Source organism: Camelus dromedarius, chromosome 25 (genome assembly GCF_036321535.1).
Source record: "Camelus dromedarius isolate mCamDro1 chromosome 25, mCamDro1.pat, whole genome shotgun sequence".
In the NCBI taxonomy this organism is placed as follows: domain Eukaryota; kingdom Metazoa; phylum Chordata; class Mammalia; order Artiodactyla; family Camelidae; genus Camelus; species Camelus dromedarius.
Genome location: NC_087460.1, coordinates 3354835 through 3378725, shown reverse-complemented (window position 1 = coordinate 3378725; position 23891 = coordinate 3354835). Strand labels below are relative to the sequence as shown.

Here is a 23891-nt window from a genome sequence, read left to right as displayed (position 1 = left end):
ATAACACTTTCCATCTAGGTGAACAGCTTTCAGATTGATGGGGGATTCCTCAGTGTAAACAAAGGGAGCCCTCAGACCCTGGAAAAGCTGAAAGGAAACAAAGCTATGTACCCAGAACTACGTATCCAGCAGGAGCATCCTTCAATGGGGTGGGGGGATGAAGGTGGGGCACAAACTGGGAGCTTGTGGCCAGGCTGAAAAGAAACAACAGCCCACGGGAAAACTACAGAAAACAAGCACAAGCAATAGAAACAGTAAAAATGTGGGTAAATTTAAACAACTGTAAATACAGGATACACGTTCTTCCCTTGGTTTCTTTAAAATACCTCCTAGAGCAAAAATTACAACATTGCTGTGTGACACAGTTTCCACACGGGATGGGGAGGGTAGATGAACAGATGGGTGCCAGACCGTGACACCGTGTGACCGTCATACAACACGCATTCTCAGCAGACTGAGACAGGAGTACTGCATGTATAATCCTAAAGCACCCACAGTAATAGTAACGCGAAGAGGTGTTGGCAAAAGGCCAGTGAAAGTGTGGGAAGAGAATACTAAAAAGTACTCGATTATCCCAAAGGATGGCAGGAAAGGGGGGTGAACAACAGAACAAGGACCAGAGGGTCCAGCAGACAGTTGACAGGCTGCATCCAATCCTACCAGCAGCTAGATCAGACAGAAATAAAACACCACAACTAGAGGCAGGACCGCTCAGACTTCATTAAGTAAAAGCACCCGCTTCCAGGTTGTCTATAAAAGATGAACCTGAAAGAAAAGAAGGGCAGGACTGCCGTAACTACCTGCCACAGGCTGGATGGCTCAAACCACCGAATCTCTCCTCAGAGCTGCGGAGGCCAGGAGTCCAAGGTCAAGGTGCCGGCAGGTGTCACCCCTCCGAGCCTCTCACCTTGGCTTAGAGGCGGCCACCTCCCGGCCGCGTCCTCACGTGGTCTTCCCGCTGGGCTCACGCACCCCCGGTGTCTCTCAGTGTGAATGAACTTCCTCCTCTTTTAAGGACAGCAGCCAGGCTGGGTTAGAGCTCGCCCGACTGGCCTCATCTCAAAGGTGTCTTTACAGGCCCTGCCCCCAGAAGTCACATTCTGAGCCCCCTGGGGCTGGGACTTCGACACGGGGTCTGAGAGGACAACTCAGTCCGTAACAGACGCACACAGCGCGAAGGGCGAGCGTAAGCACGGCGGGCTTCCCGCATGAGCGGCAGACAGAGCGAGCGCCACGCTCAGCAAAACTGCCACAGGGGAAGAGGGACGCTTCATAAATGACACAAGGGCCAGCTCACGAGGAAGACGTAAAAAGCATGAACGTTGAAGTCTCTGAAAACAGGAACAGAGCACAGGCGGCAGAACTGACGAAACTGAAGGGAGAAACAGGCAAGCCCGCCCCCGCCGGCAGCGCGCGCCCCTCCCGCGGCGAGCGAGCCGGCCAACGGGCCGAAGGCCGCAAAGGGCTCGAGGCTCCCAAGCAGCGCGACTCACGAGCTTCGCAGCATGTACGTTCCCAGGGCCCTGAACCCGGCACCCACAGGAGACAGCCTTTCCAGTGACACACGGAAAGTCTGTTAACGTAGGCCACATACGGGGCCAACAAACACGTCTCAACTGAATCAAAAATTCAGAGCCTCACAGAGCAAAATGACTGCCTGAATACAAATAAATGGGGAGAAGGGTACGGCCTCTCAGGCAGAAGGATTCCAAATAATTTATGTGGACACTGTCCTCAAGGAGGGAGCATAAACCCCACTGTGAGCAGTGACTTCCTTCCAAAGGGTCCCGGGAAGAAAGGCGGGAAGAAAGTCACCTCCTCGAGAAGGAACCTCGTACACACCACCTCAGCCAGGTGACCAAGGCCAATAGTGAAGAGCCGGGGAGGGTGCAGCTCAGGGGCAGGTGCGTGCCCAGCACGCATGAGGTCCTGGCTCCAATCCCCAGGGCCGCCATTAAAAAGCAGAACAAACAAAAAACAACAGAGAACACTGAATATACCGAAACGCCCGCTAACAGGAGAACGAACCAAACGTGCTACATTTATTCAGTAGACTCCAGCGGTTACAAGCAAGCAGATCCCTGCGAGTCAGCACGGCGCCCCAGGGGATAAGGGAAGATACAGATTACAGACGGCTGGGTGGTAGTTACGGACATTTTAAAAACACCAAGACAATACCGCTCCCTTATGACGTAAAGGATGGGTGAGTGCAGACTCGCGGGGGTGGTCACCTCTGCAGGAACCGGAGACAGGGCTGTGACAGCTGGCTAAAGGGCCTTTACAAACATCTCAGTGTGTTCTTTCTTTAAAAAAAAAAAAAAAAAGGGCAGGGTAGGGAAGGGAATGATCACTTCTGAATGGTGGGAACGTGGACATGTATTATTTGTCTTTTGGGGTCATTTTCTCAAGTTTCATCTACAGCGAACTTGCCCTGCTCAGTTGCATGCCCCATTCCACTCCCAGCAGGAAGGCAGGTGGCCCTGCACACACGGAGGACAGGTGACACTGAACTGCACAGGTGATCCAAATGACGTTCAAAGTAAATTGTGACAACACGTGGTTTTAGCCTTAACTGACAGCTTCGGCGCTACCCGCCTGTCAGCTGACACCCAGCATTCGTCCACATGATAACGTAAAAGCAGACTGCATGGGAAACACTTTTCCTTCCAGATGAGGACTTAAGAACGACCCATCTTACACACAGAATTAAGTTCACTAAAATCCCTTCCTTCCAGCGCCATCTGGTGGGGAAAGGAGGCACCCTCATCTGCGTCTTTCACAGAAACGCTGCCGTTGTGGGTGTCAGAGCTCAGTTCTTCTCGACGGAGCCCCTCCTTTATCCTGGGGCTGCTGCGAGGTCCGCCAGCATCTGCTTGCTTCCTTTAGAGCCTTCTTCAGACTAAATCCTTCAGGTCAGGTAAGAAAGATCTGCTCTTTCCTCGTCTCCAGCTCAGAGAGTCCTCCTTTAGAATTCCGGAATCAGATGACACTCCTCCCTCGTGAGATGACCCTGCAACCGTAACCCGCGTTCATCCACGTCTCCAACCTCCAGCACCAACAACCCCAGCGGCTGATTAATGTTTAGTGTCGTTTGCTTCTACATAAGCTATGAGGACCAGCATTCCTCATTTAAGGGACTTTTAAAATACCAGTATCACATAAATGCGGAGTGGGAATTACAGACCGTTCCCTCATCCGAGCACTGGATGAGACAGTAAGGGAAAAAAAAACAGAGGGCAGGAGGGTAGAGCTCAGTGGCAGAGCGTGTGCTTAGCATGCACGAGGTCCTGGGTTAAATGTACCTCCATTAAAAAAAAAATACAGTATCTTGCCAAGAGCCAATAAAATAGGCCAGATTTTGCAGACATTAAAGAAAAATACTGATGTAAAAAAAAGGAAAAACAAAAACAACACAGTAGCAGGGTGATTAATCCCCCAATTTGCAATGCTGAGTTCCTTCACCCGTTTACAATACAGATTCATAAATGAGCAGGTTGGTAAAATTACTCTGGAAAATTCCAGATGTACTCAGACAAAAGACAGCAACTCCAGATGGTTTTCCCTTAGGGTTTTATGTGGCTCTGACACCACCCGAGCTTTATAACCTGTGCAGTGGGCACCTTTTACCTGTCTCCACAAGTGCACGAGCAGAGGATGGAGACAGAGTCCGAGGCGCTCCCTCCGAGGCTCGCGGTCTCTAGATGTGGGTGCGGAGTTAAATTTACTGCGTGTCAGTCACCCCAGTTAGATGGTCCTGGAGGTTCACACAAACACACTGGGTTGTCGGCTTAACGTCTCCTTCCTCCAGGCTGACAATAAAGACACTGATCCCTGTGTTGGGGCTGACCGAGGAAAGTTCGGATCTGCTCAGAGTGGCCGGGAAGGAACACTCCAGGTCGGTCAGGAAGTAACCCAGCAGGCTCTTCAAGTAGCCGCCGTGACTCACAACCAAGACGCTGGCCGTGAATCCCGGTGCGCCGGGCTTGGACTTGGATCTGGGGGCACAGTTATTCCCTAAAGGAAATCTCTCTGCCAAAGAAGTTTCCAGATGGTTGCTGGGAGCTTCTTGGGAACACTGTTCATTCTGACCTGCTTCCTTCAGAATCAGCTGACAAAGAAATTCAAAAAAGTCTTTCCCACGCATTTTCACCTACAAGGAAAGAAAAAAAAAAGTGAAATGAAGTGACATTGACAACTATCTTAAAACATAAACATAACCATAACCAATTGGGTTTTTTTCTATTATAAGTACTAAGAACCAGATGATTTCTGTACTTCTCTTCAATCGGGAGGTCCACAGACACTGGTGAGCGAGTGCCCACAATATTTCTGGAACCATGAAGGCTCTCTGGGGACAAAGATGAGTAAGATACAATTCCTGATTCCCAACTTGAAAGCACACGGGTCTAGCTGGGGAAACCTACAAGCAGACAGAAGCCCATAGATCATGTCATGAGATGGTATCACGCAGAGCTGTTTAATGAGCCAGACAACTTTCAAACTGCTTATGAGCTAAAATCCAGAAACATCGCACATACACAAGGAGTCAGAGGTCAGCCCCTCTGACACGGGCAAGCTCGCCGACGCTCCCCGGGCTGCGCACCTGGTCCAGGGTCTCTCCACCGGGCGGGGTGAACACAGGGCACTCCTCCCCAGCCGCTCGGGCCATGGCCCTCAGCTCGCTCAGCGGCCTGCCTTCTGCAACCCCGTATTTCTGCAACGATCCAAAAGACAGAAGGGCCTCACGTGAGTCTGCAGGACAGTTCAGGGCACATCTGTGACAGTTTCATGACAGTCATCTGGGGAACAGGCCTAGTCCCTTCTGCTCACTTGCTCAAGTCTCCTTGGAGAAAACGCAAATCCAGATCCACATGACCTTGAAGCTCATCAGCTTTTTAGGGTCTATCAAAACTGACCCTTAGCAGGGGACACAGGCCACAAAGGAAATACAAACGGCCAGGAAACACGGGAAGTCTACCTCATCAGGAACCTGCAGTGTGAAAATTAAAATGGCACCTTTCACAAGACATTAAATTGGAAGGCCAGAGAGATCACTAACAGCCAGTGTCCACGTGACAGAGATTCTCCCCTGCATTATTCGTGGGGCTATCCGCTGCACAGCTTTTCTGGAAGGGAATTTAGCAATAAGCACAAAAGCCTTTGAAAAAGTGCACACTCGGTGATTCCATTTCTAGGAAATGTATTACACATGTGTACAAAGAATTAACTACAAAGACGTTTATTTTAACATTATATATGTCAGTGGAAAATCTAGTCACAAGTTGGACGTCCTAAGCTAGGTGCGCAGTAGCTTGGTCAAGTACACGATGCGGTATCAGCGCAGCAGGACAGCACGGAGCCGTTAATCAGGGGTCATAGCGAAGTGCATCTGCGGGCACCGAAACACACGGCGAGGGAGAAAAGTTGGTTAAAAATCAAGTAGGAGAGCATTTAGAAAAATATATGCACAATCAGACAGACAGACAGACACAAATAAAAAGAAAGACACGGAAAAGTCAGGAGCACACACACTGCAACATTCGGGGTGTGTGTGTGGCAGGAATTGTTACTTTTCTCCCGAAGTGTTCTTAACTATTAATTCCCTACAGGGACAACGGATTACTTGCATAAAAAAATATTTAAAGAGACAAACAATTACATATGGTTTGCACTGATGATGCCAAAAGATTCTAACACCACCTCAGATACAAGCGCAATCATGAAGTATTACTTTTTTATAAGAACACATGCACCTTCGCCAGCTGCTCTTCCAACCCTCAAGTCCAAGTTCTTACACCTCAGCTGCACCTGGAGCAGCCTCCATACAGAGGGCCATGAAAACCTCCACTTGCTTCGTTTTTACAAGAATGGAAACAGCCGTTTGTTAAAGGCCCCGGATGCTATGCCAGAGCATGTCAGGCGAGGAGGCCAGGGAGGGGGGGACAGGACAGCAGTGACACGGGGCACCCCCATGCTGAGGCTGCGGCATGCGCCAGGGGGCTAATCTAAATGCAAGCGGCCAAGGGCGTGATGGGGAGAACCAGAGACGACTTGGACACAGAGGGCAAGATGTCGAATCTAGACTTGGGAGATCACAGAGGGCCACTGCCTCCGGGGGCGGAAGGTGGCTGGGTTTGGGGAGCAGGCATTTCAGGCAGAGCAGAGTGCAGAGGCGGGGGTTCAGCGAGGACAGAGCACGGGGCGTTCGGGCAACTCCAAGAAGACCTGGCAAGAAGCACGTGACCAGCGGTCCGGAGCAGGGACACGGGCCCGGAGGCCTCGATCTGAACCTGAACTCTGCCACAGACGAGCTCTGTGGCCCTGGGCGTGGACTCGGCCTCTGGGTGCCTTAGTTTTGCTTCTGTAAAGTGGGGGTTAAAGAACGAGGTTTTGACACCTTCCAGCCCTGGGTTCTTGTGAAGATGACCAAACCTGAAGCTCGCAGCTCTTGGAACAGCGGCAGAACGTGGTGAGCAAACACGGCTACTGTGAGGCTAAGCCCGGGCTCCAAGCACAAGGGGAAAGGAAGGAGGCAGCAGAGCAGACCCTGCAGCGCACAAAAGCCAGGTTAGACTCACGGCAGCCTCTTGCGGGTCAGAGAGAAGGAGCGAGCTGTTTCATACAGGCACGCGGCCACCAGAGCTTGCAAAGATCACTCTGGCCGCAGCGGGCAGACTAGACCGGAAAAGGGGGAGCAGGACAGAAAGCAGGAGAACCCCCGTCCCAGGGATCCAGGCGGCAGGCAGCCCTGAGCTGCCACAGGAGGGCAGCAGTGGGTTCGTTGAGATGAAGGGTTCGGGTGCTACTCGGAGGAGGGACCGGATGACAAGACATGCAGCGTGGGACACAGGGAACAGCGGAGAATGGTGTCAGCAACCGGGCAGAGCAGGGCGCGGAGCCCCACTGGCCGGAAGCGGCCGCAGGGCATCTGGATGGGAGAGCACGACGCTGCTCGGGAGACGGCAGAGGAGCAGGCGCGGCCGGCCCACGACGACGCGCCCTCCTACTGCGTGTCCAGGGTCCACTGAACTCAGAACACTTTTCTTTAACAACACTTGAGCATTGGTTCTTGGGCACAGAGTGGGCCTTTCCGAGGAGCATTTACACCAGAGCCCTAGTGTCTAGGTTGAACTATAACAGAGAACACACGCAAGTGATGCAAAGCAGCTCTTCAGAGACGCCCTAGCCATCCTGTTCCCTCCCTCCCCAGGTGGAGGAGCGTGCACGGGGCTGGCAGGGAGGCTAACCGCTCACCCGGCGGTGTCACAGAGCATCCCCAAAGCACTGCTCCAGGAGGGGACTTGGGGTGAAATCTCAGACCTAAAAGTGCCGTATGGTTTTAACTAAATCACAGCTTCAGGAAGACTCATCGCTGGTACTACGACTGACCTCAAAAAAGTCTATTCACGCCTACAGTTAGCAGGGAGGACTGGGAGGCCGGGGAGATAACGTCACACTTTTATTGTAAACTCTTCTGCACTAAGGTCTTGCAAGCATCCCTTGCTTTTTATAATTCGAGATGCCTCTCTCTTATGATTTTAATAATTAAATGAGACACAATCTATGAGAGTAAGACTGTCACACAGGAGAGTCCTAACAGATTAGCTGATTTCACATCCCTGGCTGGAACACCTTCAAGCTTTAGTCGAAGGATAAACTGAGTGGTTTACCGATGACTTACGGTAAAGGATAGTATGTCGCTGGATTACTTACCCTCTCCCGCAGTCTTGAGTCATATTTTACTGTCATATCTTTGCAAAATCTGCTCTTCTCCAAAATCCCATGCACGGTCTGCAAATCAAAAGAGAACTGTTCCTTCTCTCGTAAAAACCATCCTTCCGGGAGGGTTCCGGACGGTGGCAGAGGGTCCTGAACTCGCCTCCTCGCAAGGACAACACAGCTATAACTACACATGGGATAATGTCCTTGGAAAGGGACGTGAAAACTGGATGGACAGAGCCTCCCCAACAAGGGGTAAAACGACAGCATGGAGTAGGACAGGAGGGGCAGAGAGGAGGACAGAGGGCGCTCGCCAAGGAAAGCCCACAACCAGGACAGCAGGCCACAACGGGGAGGGGTCAGCGGGTACCACTCCCTCCCGGAGGAGCCAGGGATTCAAGTTCCATGCCAGGCACCCCAACCACTGCATAGGAGATAGGAGCCCCCCAAACCTCTGGCTTTGAACCAATAGGGAACAAGTCCAGGAAAACTGCAGAGGTGCACGGAACCAAAAATCTGCTCTGAAACAGCCAGTTCACAAACTCACTCAATCCAAAAACCAGAGCAAAAACCACAGAGTGAAAGCACATGGACCACATGTGAAGGAAACCCACTTACTAATCTTGAAGCATCTGCCAGAGGGGCAGGAGCCAGCTGGGACAACCCCCAGGGACTGAGTCACTGTTGGGAGCCATTTGTGTGACCTCGGGCTACCCTGCCAACGCCAACCCTAGTAGGCACCACTCTGGAATTCCCAACCCAAGCCGTCAGCCCGGCTGAGAGCCCTGCCATCAGCACCCACGGCAGCCGTGGCCCAGCACACCTGGAGGGTGTGCGCAGCCCACACAGGGCCGTCCCTGGACTGCCTCGCACTGGTGGCCAGACGGGCCGTGCTTCTGAGCCCTACAAGACACTGCCTACATACGCCACTCCTGCAAGACTGGGAGAGACAGCTGATGCGTCTAACACACAGAAACAAACACAGAGATCAGTCAAAATGAGGAGACAGAAAAGCATGTTCCAATCAAAAAAAAAAAAAAAGATAAAACCTCAGAAAAAGAACTAAACCAAATGGAGATGAGCAATCTACCTGCTAAAGAGCTCACAGCAACGGTCACAGGGACGCTCCCTGAACTCGAGAGAACAACAAATGAACACAGTGAGAACTCCAGCAAAGGGAAGGCGAATGGAAGAGAGCACCAAACAGGAGTTATAGCTGAACCGGAAAACACACCAGAGGTGCTCAAAAGAAGACGGGATGAGGTAGAAGAGGTCAGCGACCTGGAAAACCAAACAGAGCAGCGAAATGCAGAATTTTTAAAAGTGCAAATACCTTAAGGGACCTCCGAGACAACATCAAGTGCATTGACACGTGCGTTGCAGCGGTCTCAGGAGAAGAGAGAGGTGATCAGAAAATTTTTTAGAGAAATACTGGCTAAGACTTCCCCTCATGTAGGGGAGGGAGCAGACATCCCGGTGCAGGAAGCCCAGAGACTCCTTCCAAAAAAGGAAAGTCCAAAGAGACGCACGCCAAGACGCGTGACAATTAGAAAGGTAGACATCAAGGATACAGAGAGAACCCCGAAAAGCAGCAGGAGAAAAACATCTTCCTTACACGCAAGGAAAACCCCGTAAGGTTCTCAGCAGATTTTCCAGCATAAACATTACAGGCCAGGGTGGGGGCAGGACATACTCAGGGTGCTGGGAATTGTGCACCCAGCAAGGGTATCGCTCAGAACTGACAGAGAGACCAAGGACCCCCCAGATAAACAGAGGCTGAACGAGGCCATCGCCCCCTAACGAGCCCTGCAGGGAATGTGAAAGGGGCCTCTCCAAGCTGGAGAGAAACGGTACTAATAAATAAGGAAACATTTGAAAGTAAAAATCTCACTGGAAAAGGTAAATATGTAACAAAGGTAGTGGATCAATCACTTATAAAACAAAGATGAAGAGGCTGAAAGACAGAAAGCCACAAAATTACAATAATTAGTTAAGAGATGCATAAAACAAAAAAGCTGTAAAATGTGTCAGAAGCAGTATAAACACGTGGGGAGAGGGAGAAAGAAAAGCTGTGGAATGTGTTCAGACTTAAGCTGCTACCAGCTTTAAAGCTGGCTGCTACTTAGACAGGGCGCCACGTGTGAACTTCACAGCAACCACACAGAAAAACTTACACTAATGACACAATGGAGAATGAGAGAGGAGTCTACACACAATGCTAAAGAAAACCACCAAACCACAAGGGGAGAGAAAGAGGGAAGAAAGGAACAAAGGGAAACTGCAGAAACAGCCGGCAAGCAACGAGCAAAGCAGCACTAAGTTCGTACCTACGGACAGCGACTCCACACGCAGAGGCACTCGGCGCGCCGAACAGACGCAGAGGGGCCGAGTGCACGGAAAAACCAAGACCCACGCACGGGCTGCCCGCAAGGGGCTCGCTTCCAAAGAAAGGACACACACAGACTGCAAAAAGGTGGGAAAAGATACTGCATGCAAATGGAAATGGAAAAAAGAGCTGGAGTGGCTACACGCAGATCAGACAAAGTAGGTTTTAAAACAAAGGCTGTAATAAAAGACAAAAAACATTACATGATAAAGCTTTGTCCCCCAAATTCACTGAGACTGCCGGGTTCTCTCTGGCTTCCACCAGTCGGGGGATTGCCTTGGCCGGAAAGCCAGGACAACCGAGGGCTCACCTTGCTTGGGGACGGCAGCCCACACCGCCTCAAGACCAACGTCTGAAAACAGCTGCGCACATTTTGTCCCGTTTTCTAGCTGTTCGGGGGGGCGGGGGGGCTACATTCCAAACCTGTTATTCCCTCATGGATGTCACAAAAGTCTCCTTCCACTGAGCTTTTAGAAGTTGATCTGGTTCTTCTCTAAATCTCTGGGGCCATTTTTACAGTAATCTATGCCCTAAAGATACTTCATGCAAGTCTGTCGTGTTTTACAGTAACACAGTTCTTTGCTAAAATGTACCTGGGTTCCAATAGCTGACGTCTCTGTGGTGTTTCCACTGGCTGTTTCTCACGACACCCTCTTTGCCTTTCTCAGGCATTTTGTTAGACATTTTCCCCAGGCTACTCTAGTTTAAAAATTACCAAAATAAAGTATAAAAGTAAAGTGGAAAGAGAAGAAATAAGTTCTGTCAGCAGAGAGAAGGGGACTGGGGACGATGTGTGCGGATGATTTAATCCCCTACAGACTCTGGGAGCAAATATTTCAAGGTTACAAGTGTTGAGAGCTTAAACCTTGACTCTAAACTTACCTGCTTTGTCCTCATGAGGTCACTGGAGAAAACATGAGTAAACTTCACGTTATTAAGAAATATACCAGCAGCAGCTGCTTGTTTAAATCCAGTTTCTGAAAGAGGCTCATCTATTCCTTGTCCTGTGGTCATTGAGAAGGAAAAGTAGCATTCAAATATACACATGTATATATACAAAGGATGCGAATAAAAATCTTATGTAAGAGAATACAAAATACAAAATAGCATTTATCTATTATTTTATTAAAAGATTTCCTTAAGTACTTTTGCAGACAACTTTTCAGAGAATTGAAAGCAAGTAAAATTAAGCTATGATCCCATAAAGGCTCAGAAGAATATCTGCCTGATGGGAACCGGGTGCTGGTGACACTGTCCCGAGGTCCCCGCTCACGCTCACCCATCACTTCACCAGCGTGTTTTATTAACGCTGCCTCTGACCTTACGTTCTCAGCTCAGCTGCTGCATCTGGGTGGTCGGATTATCACTTGGAAAAGTTCTTCTTTATCTCCATTGCCCAAACTCAGGAATGTTCAGTACTGCAAACCACTCTCAACAAAGGCCGAAAGGCCTTCCAGTCATTTAGAGCAAACAACAGTTGAGTCAGTGACTCAACACACAGGAAAACAATCCACCGTGAATGAGAGTCAGCAGAAACAACAAACAACAGGTCTGGAACCACTGATGCTTCAGACGCGGAAATCAGAAAACAGAGACTATAAACTAAATCACAAAAATAAGCAACAAGAAGCCATCAAAAACAACCAGATAGCTTTCTAAAGAACCAAATAGACCTTTTAATAAAGAAAAATGGAACAGCTGAGGTGAGAATGAAATCCCTCAGTGGAAAGGGAGATTCACTGGCCCAGCAGCTTACTGAACCCTAAGGCAGGGCCGAAGCTGTTTCCGGCACAGACAGGAGGAGATGGAGCATGTCTCGGATCTTAGAGACACCGAGGAAAGAACGAGGACTCCCAGCTACATCCAGTGGGAGCTCCAGGAAGAGAGAAAATCAAAAACAGGAAGTAGGGAATAAAGACCAGGAAGTAGGGAATAGAGAACAGGAAGTATGGAATGGAAAGCAGGAAGTATGGAATAGAGACCAAGCTGTATGGAACAGAGAACAGGAAGTATGGACTAAAGAACAGGAAGTATGGAATAGAGACCAAGAAGTACGGAATAGAGAACAGGAAGCATGGAATTGAGAACAGGAAGTATGGAATGGAGACTAGGAAGTATGGAGAACAGAAATGAGGGAAGACATAAATCTACTGATGAAGGAAATATGGTGTACACCAAGCAGAATAAATTATTTAGGGACAAAAAAAGTCCTAGGTTTTGTAAGAGAAACTGTAGAATACCAAAATAAAACAAGAAGACAGAGAAAGACAGACTACCCACCATGGGACACCATTCAGCTGAGAGAAGACTTCTGAACAGGAACAATGGAAGCCAAAAAAAAACAGCAGAGGATAGCTTCCAAGAGCTAAGAGAACTGCTCGTCTAGAACTGTCTGGACCAAAAAAGATTCAAGAGAATAAAAACAGAGTTGTCTAGAATAGAATCGACTGAGACTATCTTCACCACCAACCAACTTACATGAGAGGACTTTTCCAAAGAGATGCTTCAGGAATGAAGTTCTGAGACACAAAAGAAATGGTTAGGAGAGAAACTGGCAAATACACACGTAAATCTAAGTGAATGCTGTCTAAGTAGTGAATTAAATAATAATGCCTATGTCGCGTGGTTAAAAAAGGACAGGACTGAGATACTAAACAGCGCATACTTCTTAATATTCTGGGGAGGGAGTATTTATCATACACTTAATTAGGTACGAATGGTAAAAATTTAAAGGTAACCATTAAAAGAACAGAAACGGCTTCTTTCAAGGCAGTAGGGAAAGTGAGAGTGGGCTGGAAACAGAAAAGAGAAACAGGCACTTAAGAAGTAAAGCTAAGAGAGAAGAAAAAGAACGGAGAAAAGAATCACAAAGGACAGGTCCAAACTCACCAGAAACCAGATTTAGCGTGGACAGATCAGTCTCACCAAGTAACAGAAAGAATGTATTTTTTAAAAAAGAACCAAAATTAGCTACCTACCATTTACAAGGCAACACTTAGGACATCAGTACATGGCAAGGATGAAAGGAAAGGGATTGGAAAATATGTAACAGGCAGATTCCAATCCCACAGCTGAAGCTGAAGCTGAAGCTGAAGCAGCCACATCACTGTCAGAAATGCAGGACTTCATGACAAGAACCTTGGGAAGGAGTGTGAAGATCACTGTAAATAATCAGCGATCCAATTCAGCAGGAAGATACAGCAATTTTTAAACTTGCATGTGCCTAACAGAATAGCCTCTAACTATACAAAAGCGAACACATAAAAAGCACAAGGTGACAGAATTTCAGGTATTAAAAGGATGAGCTGGCCATCACAATGGGGAACTCAACATCTCTCACTCACAAACGGACACCTAGGTCATTCAGGCAAATGAGTAAATGTACAGAATGAGTAAAGTACAGAAGATCTGAACAACAAAATCACGGCTGATTATTTGATATATAACTCCAAACCCAACCAGGAGAAAACACAGACTTTTCTCAAGCATACAGTGGTAGATTTATAAAAACTGACCATGCTAATGAATTTCAAAGACATGTCATCAAATAAACCATACTGTCAGAACACAAAGCAATTGCTTCCTAAGTCGGTCAGAGAAGACGAAGCACAAAACCAAAAGGCCCCTCATTCGGAAATTTAAAACCCAGTTCTAAGCAACTCAGGAGTCAATGATGAAATCATAAAGGAAATTTAAGATACTTGGTGCTCGATACTTATGAGATCACTACAAATCAGAACTGTAGGTGTGCAACAAAATGGCACTTAGACACACATAAGGCTCGAAGACTTTCTTTCTTTTTTAAAAAAGGAGGCTCTAACTTAAAGAATTAAGCATCTAACTTACAAAGTTAGGGAAAGAACACAAAACAAACCTAAAAAAATGGATGTGAACACAAAAACTTTAATTCATGTTCAACTGTCAGCTTGGAATGAAATGAAACAGATGAGCAGGACCCACAGACAAGGTGTTAGGGATGTGAGTTCAGAGGATGCTTTGAGTGGGGCCCATCTCAGTGGAAAACAGAGGTTCTTTTAATTATCGGACTGGTTTCCAGGAGAGGGAGTCAGGCACACGGAGCATGAAAAGCAGTTTCTGCAACCCCAGCCGCCCCTAACCAAGTCATATCAAACTAAATACATGCTTGTATAATCCAACTTCAGAAACAGCATGTCCAGCTGAAAGCTCGCCCAAGACATTCTTTACAAAAGCCGGACCAGCTGGGTCACAGCGAGATTAAAAGATCTGAACCCAAATTAACGGAACAAGGGAGGAAGAATCTGTCCAAGTAACAATCCTCCCATGTGAGGAGTCCTCTTTTTAAACCACTTATTCGTTACTACTAAAAATAATAAGCTATCTTAGCAGAAAAATGCCATTAACACCAGCCAGCAAACTTTGTTTCCAAATATGAAATCATTTTTAAATCTGGGCAGAGATATTTTAAGACAACTAGACCCAATATAACTCTTTCATCAGCTGACTGGGCCACTTTGAAGCTGCCCATACATGACTTGGAACAGGCTTTTTTACACCCAGTTCACTCGAGAGACTTACTCCTCTTGGTTACCATCTGCTCTGATCCTATTTCTGTGACTAAGATGTTTTAATTCCGTAATCCCAGTTCACAGTGCAGAGCTGCCCCCGGTCCACCCGACCCCACCAAATCTGATTAACCCACATTTCACATTAACGCAAAAGGAGAGGGCTGAAGTAACAGTCAGAGAATACCAACCTTGAATTATTTTCTCCCTGTTAAATCTTGTTTCTCCACTGAAATAGATGGAGAATTAGGTTACCGAATTAGGTTATTTTTGAAATAAGAAAAAAAATCAGCAATGAAAAGTAATGATATTTGTAAAGATAGCATAATCTAACCTGTAAAAATAAAATGTATTCTCAGATACACGGTAGGATACATAAAACAGATAAACAACAGGGTCCTGCTGTCGAGCACAGGGAACTATACTCAATTTCTTGTAATGACACATATTAGAAAAGAAATTGAAAAAAAAATGTATGTATATGTGTAACTGAATCTTTGCTGTATATCTGAAACTAACACTGGAAACTGACTACACTTCAATTAACAAATAAATAAATAGATATATTTAAATAAAATATGAAAAAATAAAATAAATTTTAAAAATAAAATAAAATATGTTCTAAACTAATATCTGCAATCATCTACGCACCTAATTGATGAGCTAAAAACTTCAAACTGCCCCAAATTAAAATACATATATAGATCAATCTTAAATGAACTGAGGATAGAAAATGCTATTATAAAATGACATGAATATATAATTTTTGTTAAATAATCTTCTTAAAATAAACAGGTTGGCCAAAACCACGTTCACACGCAGCAGGACTGAAACATGACAGCGGGCCGTCTGCCACGGGGCTGAGTGACCCAGCGTGAGGCGGGGTGAGTAGAGGGCAAGGGTGGCGCAGACCTACAGACCCGGCCCCGCCTTCCAGTCCCGAGCTGCTCACCCTGCTCCACCCTGCAATGCTGAGAACTATCTGCAGCCCACCCCGAGGGATCAGAAAACCAACCCAAACCCGTTCTGCAGCAACCAGGACAGTGACGGGACTAGAAACTGTCACAAAATAACTGAACTGAGGCTGGAGGAGGGGTAGGGCACCTGGACAAGATGGGACAACAGAGCACACCTCCAGTCAAACACACAAAAAGCTATCAGGGAGAATCCCGTAGCAGCTTCTGAGCTCTTTTCACGTGCTGAGCACAGGGTCAGGCACTGGACACGAGGATGCTGGAGAACGCAGCCCCTGCACCGCGTGTATCCTGGACAGAGAACTGGATGTGGTGGGGAAAAACACTACATAGGTTTCTTCAGATTAAGTTGTTTCCTCATTTGGAACCAAAAGTCTGCAGCCCACACCTCTGCCCTTCCATGTGGACGAGAGGTGAAAACCTCAACAGGAAACCCCGCTGCCCTGTGTCAGGCTCCAGAACAAAACTGCTCTGGCTCTGTAGTCACCAGCTGAGTTAAACTCAAGGGTCTCAGTTTCCTCGTCTGTAAAATGGGGACAATAACAATCCCTACCTCACAGGACTCTCGTGGTAATAGAGGGAATACAGGTAAAGATTTAGAACACCACCTAGCTTTTAGGAAGCACTAAATGGTTGCATCTGTAAGTCATTTTCAGACAAACTGTATAGATATCAAAGATTTAGCTTACTGCATTTTAAATCTTTTAAAAGTTGTGAAATAAACAATATACAGTATAATGACAAAGCCAGCAGTCACGTACCACCACCCAAGTTAACAGATCACTGCCAGCCTCCTGGACCCATCTGCTTCCATCACAACATCCTCCTTCCCCAGGGGACCCTGGACCCATCCCTTCCATAACAGTGTCCTCCCTCCCCAGGGGGTCCACTACCAGGACGTTGGCCTGGTCAGGTGCCTGCCTTCCCCCAGAGCTTCCCTACCAGTGTGCAGTGCAGGTGACTGCCTGCTGTTGAACTTGATAATGAACTGCTTCTTGCCACATGTGGTTTTCTGTGTTGCTTCTTTTGTTCAACATTTTGTGAGATACATCAGTGTTGAGAGTAGCTGTACTTGCATTCTTGTTACTGTGTAAACTCCGCTGTCAGAATTTACCACAATGTGTTACATGGTCCACTGCTGACAGACACTTCGCACGTTTCCAGTTTGGGGCCGTGCTGCCATGAACGTGTCTGTACAGAACGCAGCCAAACCTAGAGCAGGGGTTCTCAAAGCCTGGTCCTCGGCGTGGCACCACTGGCACTGCCTGGAAACTTGTTGGAAATGCGGAGTCTCAGGCCCCACCTGCCCCTAGACACACTGAACCAGAAAACTCTGAGGTGGGGGCCCAGCGATCTGGGTCTTAATAACCCCACCAAGTGATGCTGGTGCACGTGAGTGCTTGAGATCCACTCGAGAACTGGTAAACAACTCTTTGTAAGCCAAGTTTTATTGGAATAGTCACACCCTATGTCTAATTATTGTTTACGACTATTTTCACACTGTAGTGGTGGAATGGAGCTGCTCAGACAGACTGTCTGGCCTACAAAGCCCAACCTCTCTGATCCTTGAACTAAAGATCCTGCCTAGTGATGGATACCTGGCACTAGAACCTCTAGGCCGGAGGGTGTGCAAATATTCGGCTTGATTAGATGATGCCAATGAGGTTGTACCAATTAGCACCACTCCACAGTGGTGCACAGCCTCACCATCACTCAGGAATGTTAAGTTTTTGATTTGTGCCTACCTGGAACCCAAACAGTTTACCTCGCCTTGATTTTGATTTGTATTTCCCTGATTACTATGAAAGGCTCATCTCTCCTGCTTTGTTTTAAAGTGAAGCACAGGTTTAAAAAGAAAAAAAATCTCACATGGGATTGATTCACTCAGATCCGGAAAGGAACGTCATCAGACCTCCAGGACAGAATCACAAACTCAGGTCTCTGCCTGGAATCTCGCCCCTTGTTTACAAAAACGGCCATCTGTCAACGTCACCTAGAGCGGTGGTTCTCAACATGAGCGTGTCTCAGGGTCCCTGCAGGGCTCGCTGTAACACAGCCTGGGCACCTGGCCAGCGCCTTCTCCTTCCTGAACACCCAACATAGCCACCCTGCTCCGGAGTTAGCCTTCCCTCCCGGCCCCACTCCGTGTCCACCCATCCCAACTAAGCACCCCAGCTCCGCGCTCCCGTTTTACCGGCACCGCGGCCATGAGTTCTCATCTGGGCACCAGCTCACACTCGTACCTGTGCGGCTACCCTGCGTCCAGCTCCTTAAAGGCACAGCCAGAGGCGGTATCTCCCTAACATGCCTGGAACCTGGAGGAAACCCTGGGAAATAACAGAAGCCCCGTGCACGTCCTCTGTGGATGGAAGGTCATCTGGAAGTAGCTATCAAAATGACAAGTCTGTTTACCCTTTGACCCAGTAGCCCTATTACTGCAAATGTCTGCATTCACCTATATTTAAAAGAACATTTGTTACAGTGTATTTCTAACAAAAGACGGTAAATAACCTAAATGCCCTTTAACAGGAACTGGTTACTTTAACAAATCACCAGTGGAATATATACCTAGTGGAATTCTATGTAACCGTGTCCCCTGGAAAGAATGATTTTTGAAAAGACAGAGAAAGATCACCAAGACTTACTCAGTAGAAAAAGCAAGGTGCAGAATCCTAAACAAAGATTGCTAGCTTTTTAGAAAAAGTAAGACACAATAAACATTTGGATTTGCACAGAGACACTGAAAGGACACACAGGGAACTATCAGTGTGGTCACCTGTGGGGTGTCAGGACAGGAAAACTTGGGAGAATTGTTCTGTTTCTAAACATGTGGATGTACTGGCTTAAAAAAATACACGACAACGAAATGAAATTTCACAGAACTACGTGCCACTGGCTTGCAGTATTACCATTCTCGAGGTTAATGTCAATAAAAGATGCCTTATGCTCCAAAACTCATTCAGAATCATGTGAAATGGGTATGAAAGCAGAGACCACCCTCCACTGTTCACACCATTTTCAGCAAAAGGAGAAAAAACAGCTGTAACACAGTAGAAGGTGTCCTTTAAGTCGGCAGAAATGGCCACTGGCGTTACTGCATTAGTAACAAACACTGGCATTCTGTAGGGCTTTTTTTTTTTGCTTTTTTTGCTTTCAAATGACTTTATAAACATTATAGAGTAGGAATCTAGAAATGGATTTTTTTCCCAAAAATGTACATAAACATTTAGCTTTACAGCTTTTATCAGCTTTATCAGGAGGTTTGTGTGACTCCTTGAAGCAACTGTTTAAAGTTAGTTTGTTCTGAAAGTGGGAAAGAAGAGCAGGTGGCTGCACCAGGTTAGGGAGGTGGAGGGAGCGGAAAGGTCAGAGGAGTGCATTTTGAAGGAGTCAGGAATAACTCCGCTCATTTTAAAAATCTGCAGTGCGATTCGTTTCCAGAACAGACACCCGGCTCTGCAAGCATCCAAACGCTGATGCCAAGGCAAGTCTCATGATCAGCCATTTATAGTCCTGCAAATATGCAGCGTTCATCTTGTAGATTATCACGCTGTCCTTTACTTAAAAAGACATTTTATTTTGTTAGTTCTGGTTGATACTCTAAGGCATTTCTTTAGAAAAATCATACAGGAAGCTCAATTTCCCGATCACATCCTTTTAAAGAATTCAAATTCAGTGGACAAGTACTCGTTTTGCCACAAGAGACAAGTCATGGGAAATCAGTGTACTTCTGGGGCAGGTTTTCAAAATGCACATGCTTTGGTGTGCACGGAAGTGGAGTGTACGCTCCTGATGTTCAACCATGAATGTGGCTTCATTCTAACCCCTCCACACCAATTAATCCACGTGAAAACACAGATCTCCAGGGCTAGTAATATGGAGACTTTCACTCGATGGTTTGGGGACAGAAACGTAAAACATACAGTCCACGTTGTATTTTTGTCTAGGTACAGATCAGTCTGAGTTGCTGTCTCTCCCAATGAATCAATCCTATTCCCAGAAAACAAATATCGCAGGAACGTAACAACCGCATATAGCTTTATACAAGTTTACAGATGCTCCGATGTTCATTTTGCCTGCTTCATTAACAAACGGAACGATGATCAGCATCCAACAAAAACTAAGTAACTGCCAACAGAGGCAGAGGAAGACAAAACAAAGGAGTTTGGCTGTCAATAACTGTACTAACTCATCATCTTTAAGTAATTAAGAGTAGATTAAATTTAGTTTGTAACAATTCTGAAAGAGCTGGCTAAAAATGCAAGTGGAGTGGGATGGTCGTGCAGGCAACGAATTGCAAACACCTACGAACAACATTTCAGGGGAACCGGGGTCTTCAACGTGCTGTGCAGGTGGCAGAGATGACAAGTGACTGTGGTTCTCAACAATGCTGCTGTAAGATCACGAGCAGCTACAGTTCAGTAGGCTTAGCGGACTTGAAGTTTGAAATCTGTTCCAAAAATGACACACACTGGTACTCTCTCCCCATTATGAAGATGAGGATCAACACACACTCAGTAACAGCACAAGAGTCATAAAGGACGTGGTTAAACTTGAATGGTATTTTAAAAGTCTGTGCATTATTGGAAGCAGCACTGCTCAATAAAATTATCCAATTCTGAAAAACATTGATCACGGCAGGGAGGGAATAGCTCAGCAGTAGAGCGCATGCTTAGCATGCACGAGGTTCTGGGTTCAATCCCAGCACCTCCATTAAAAATAAATAAACCTAGTTACCTCCCCCCTCCCCACTCCCCAAAAACAACCCCCAAAATACTGATTATGCTATCAGTTTCAAAGCATTTGACTATCTCAGAGTTATACAGAATCAGGCAATAGAAAGCTCAGCATACATTCCCAATTTTACACTAAAGGATTCAGTCTTGCTGATTCCAGTAAGAGTCATTGTATTTAATTCTGGCGGTGATCAATCAAGGTGGAAACTGTTCTCCTGAAAGAATCATCAGTTTCTAGCTTGGAAAACTCTGAAGCTCCAGCCATAACCCTACCAATTATTTCAATACCTTCTCTGCACTTTGTCATGTATAAAACAAAGCAAAGCTTTCTTGCCACTCTGCACAACTGTTATTAGGAGAAATTTAAAAAATAACCTGTAAAATGGCTGGTGATACTCAAGCAACCTACAAACACTAGGTTTTCTCTCAGTAAAACGGGGGAGGGCAGGGAGCAGGACAGGTAAGCAGGGTGGCAGTCCTACCCACCCCTTCCCCGCCCCCCCGTTTTAAACCCCGCCTCCCCAACTCTCCCTGTGACTTGAGGCAAGTCACCTGCCCTGTCTGTTTCCTCCCTTGGGAACTGAGAGGCCCTCTTTGCCTCGCCAGGTTGTTGTCAGACTTTAATTACAACGGTGCCTGGCACATGATAATTTATTAAGACTTATTTTTAATTAACTTCTCATATGATTTCTAAGAGGAATCAATTTTAAAAATTAAGCCTTTTAAGAAGGAGGGAGGGGATAAAGTCCACATTCATACAACTATGATCTATGAAGAATCTAAATAAAACCTTATTTTTCAAGGGGTGGTTTAGCCCAGGCTTTCCATGATCTCTGAGCTTCGATCATGTGTGAGACACTGGGTCAAGGCATCCAGAAAGTGCTCTAACATTAGAAGAAAGGGGAATCGGGGCTCCAGTTCCTGTTCTGCTACTGATTAGCTGTCTGACCTTAAGTAGGTCACACAACGGTCATTCTATAACCACAGGGATTCTATAAAATGGAGAGGCATGAGGTAGAGAGAGAGGAACCTGATTTCTAGTTCAGCCATTAAAATCCCGAGAATCCTGAAGGGACAACTTCAGGCAATGGCCAAGATGCTCTTCCTATAAAGGAAGAACAGCACAAAACAGACAGCAGCTCAAGTCGGTTTTACAAGGGTGGTCCACACTGGTGTTCCCTGCAAGCTCCGCAGAGTCACAGGCGCTACTCAGTCACCTGTGACCCAGGCCTCTGACTCACACTGTCAGAATGCTGGCCCACTAACTACACACGTACTGGAGGCCAAACGGCATCTGCATTAGCGCTGTCTTTATAGAAATAAAAGTTACGTAATCCTCAGATATATTCCTCCCCCTCCATCGTGCTACACACTTTACCCTTCTGCCGTTTAACCGGCACACTAACCCAGTGAGCTGGGTCCTATCACCACGCCCATTTTATGAATCAGGAAGCTGAGGTCGTAATGATTCACTCGGTTATAGGAAGCCCAGGTTCCAGATTCTGACCTACGCCTATCTTGCTTGAGAAATCTGTGCTCCTGGCCGTGCTGAATTTCACTTCCCCTTAACATTGGGCAAGTAAGTGTTGAGAAGGAAAAAGGAAGAGACGTAAAGACATGTTAGCATTTAGCTCCAGGTAACGTTACGCGGTGATGCCGGCGGCTGAGAATGGCGAGGCCCAATTTCCTCCTCCAGCGACGTAAGTTCTGTGGCAAGACGTCAATCTCAGACCCGAGCCTGGGGGACCGACTGCCCTGCCAACGAGGGGTCCAAGGGGACGGCAGGGACCGAGCGGGGGCAGAACCAGGATCGGGAACGTCGGCCTCGGGCCGTCCTGCATCCTGCAAGCCCCTGTGGACCGGCTGGGAGGTGACACGGTGCCGGAGGAGCGCGGGGACAGGGCTGTCCTGCTCCAGCTGCCACCGGCGGCTGGGGACCTTGACCACTGACTCCTCCAGACCTCCCTGTCCTCTAGCGGGACGGACACCCGACACCTGCCTTCCTGCTCGGCGTCGCCGGGGCAGGACAGGCCGGAAGCGGGCAGCCGGTGGAAAACACCTAGAGAACCGCCGGGCCGGGTCTGGGGGGAGCCAGCGGGTCGGGCAGGGCGAGGGCGCAGACCCTCGGTCCCTCCGCCCAGCCCGCAGCGCTCCACGGAGGGGAGAGGGCGGCCCGCGTCGGTAATACTCACTGCCGGACCACGGTCAGAGCGAAGCGCGTCATCCCGCCGGCGCCCGCACGGAGCGAAGCCAAGGCCGCGCCCGCCGTCCTCGCCCCGCGCCCCGCGCTCCGCGCCCCGCACCCGCACTGCGCTCGCCGCACCGCTTCCGCACCCGCCGCCGGCCGGCTCCGCTGCCATAGGCCGAGGCAGCCTCCACGTCACTCCCGGATGGCCAATCAGGGCGGAGGGAGGCCGGCAAGTCGCAGAGACTGGAGCGCGACGAGGCCCCGCCCAGGGCCGTGGCGCGTGCGCCCCTGCGCGCCGGCCGGTGATTGGCGCGCGGCAGGTGCGTGCGGCCCCGCCCCGGGGCCGGGGGCGGATCGTGCCCGGGCTAGCCCGTCCCCGGGGCTCCGGGCAGAGACGGGGGCCGCCGCCTGGGCTTGCGGTTGGTCTGACTTGAGGCTGGAGGGCAGGGCGGCCAGCCAGACCCGTCCGGTCCTACGACGTTTGCGTTAACCCGCGACTCTGGGGGTGTAGGGTCAGCGAGGTCTGCGTGCTTAGACCCACCCGGCCTCCGCCCCAACTCCGCCTCCGCTGACTCGCTCCGGGAGCAAACTCTTGAGCCGTCTGCTGGCCTGAGCCCCGCGCTTGGCCTGCCGAGCCCGGTTTTACCAAAGAACCCCCCACCCTTGGTATCTAATCCAGCTCCTCTTCCTCCCCCTGATTTCTAATCAAGTTCCTCTTTCCCCGACACTTGAATCAGCATCTCTAACAACCTCTCAGGGAAAGAGGGGCGTTTTCAGAATGAGGGTGGCGGGGTCGTTGAGGGGGCCCTAACCCAGGGCGGAGATTACCATGGGGGTACACTGTGCATAGGAGATACTCCATGCATGTGTTCTGAGTGCCTGAATGAACGAATTGGTCCAACAGATTCTCCTGTAAATTTGAATTGGAAGGCTAATTAAGTAGTTATCTGTGAGGGCTAAAGCAGAAAGAAATCGTTAAGATAGAGAGCTCCAAGGGAGTGTGTGGACTGAAGCTATGAAGAAGCAGAAACCACAAATACTACAAGCTTAAAAATAAATTTACAGAATGGAAGGGAAGAACAGGCAAAGAAAATGGGAGAACTGAGTAGACACACAGGAGAGAAGCAAGGCAGAGACAGCCTGGTCCCTCCTTCCACAAGCTCCCAGAGCACCAGACACCCTTGTAGATTATGGTTTTTACAGTGAAACCCCTTTGTTTTAAGGTGGTCTGAGTGCATTTCTAAACCTAACTAAAAATAGCCTTCCACTTTGTCTCATTTTTTTACTCTTAATAACTCTGCAAGGAATGAATTACTATTTCCATTTTACAGGTAACTATATTAA

At 48.0% G+C, this 23891-nt stretch overlaps 1 protein-coding gene across 2 annotated transcripts; it reads right to left on the bottom strand.

The window, feature by feature from the left end:
- Positions 1 to 2012: 2012 nt before the first annotated feature.
- Positions 2013 to 22687, bottom strand: TIGAR (TP53 induced glycolysis regulatory phosphatase). Of its 2 annotated transcripts, none has more exons than XM_031444294.2 (6): positions 22552 to 22687; positions 14841 to 14878; positions 10988 to 11109; positions 7714 to 7791; positions 4604 to 4714; positions 2013 to 4150 (listed from the first exon to the last, which is right to left on the bottom strand). In XM_031444294.2, exons 1-6 carry the CDS (start codon positions 22581 to 22583, stop codon positions 3722 to 3724), a joined length of 810 nt encoding a protein of 269 aa, XP_031300154.2. In that variant the 5' UTR covers positions 22584 to 22687; the 3' UTR covers positions 2013 to 3721. The 2 variants fall into 2 exon arrangements, with proteins under 2 accessions (XP_031300154.2, XP_064335016.1); XM_064478946.1 differs by lacking the exon at positions 22552 to 22687 and adding an exon at positions 22007 to 22527.
- Positions 22688 to 23891: the final 1204 nt, after the last annotated feature.

Bases quoted from the DNA above. Each gene is read 5' to 3' on its own strand.
- TIGAR (XM_064478946.1), bottom strand. From the start codon at position 22,200: ATGCAGGACGGCCCGAGGCCGACGTTCCCGATCCTGGTTCTGCCCCCG. The intron at 14,879-22,006 runs GTAACGTTACCT...CATCTATTTCAG, and splicing joins TCAGCCGCCGGCATCACCGC to TGGAGAAACAAGATTTAACA. The intron at 7,792-10,987 runs GTAAGTTTAGAG...TTTGATTTGCAG, and splicing joins ACCTCATGAGGACAAAGCAG to ACCGTGCATGGGATTTTGGA.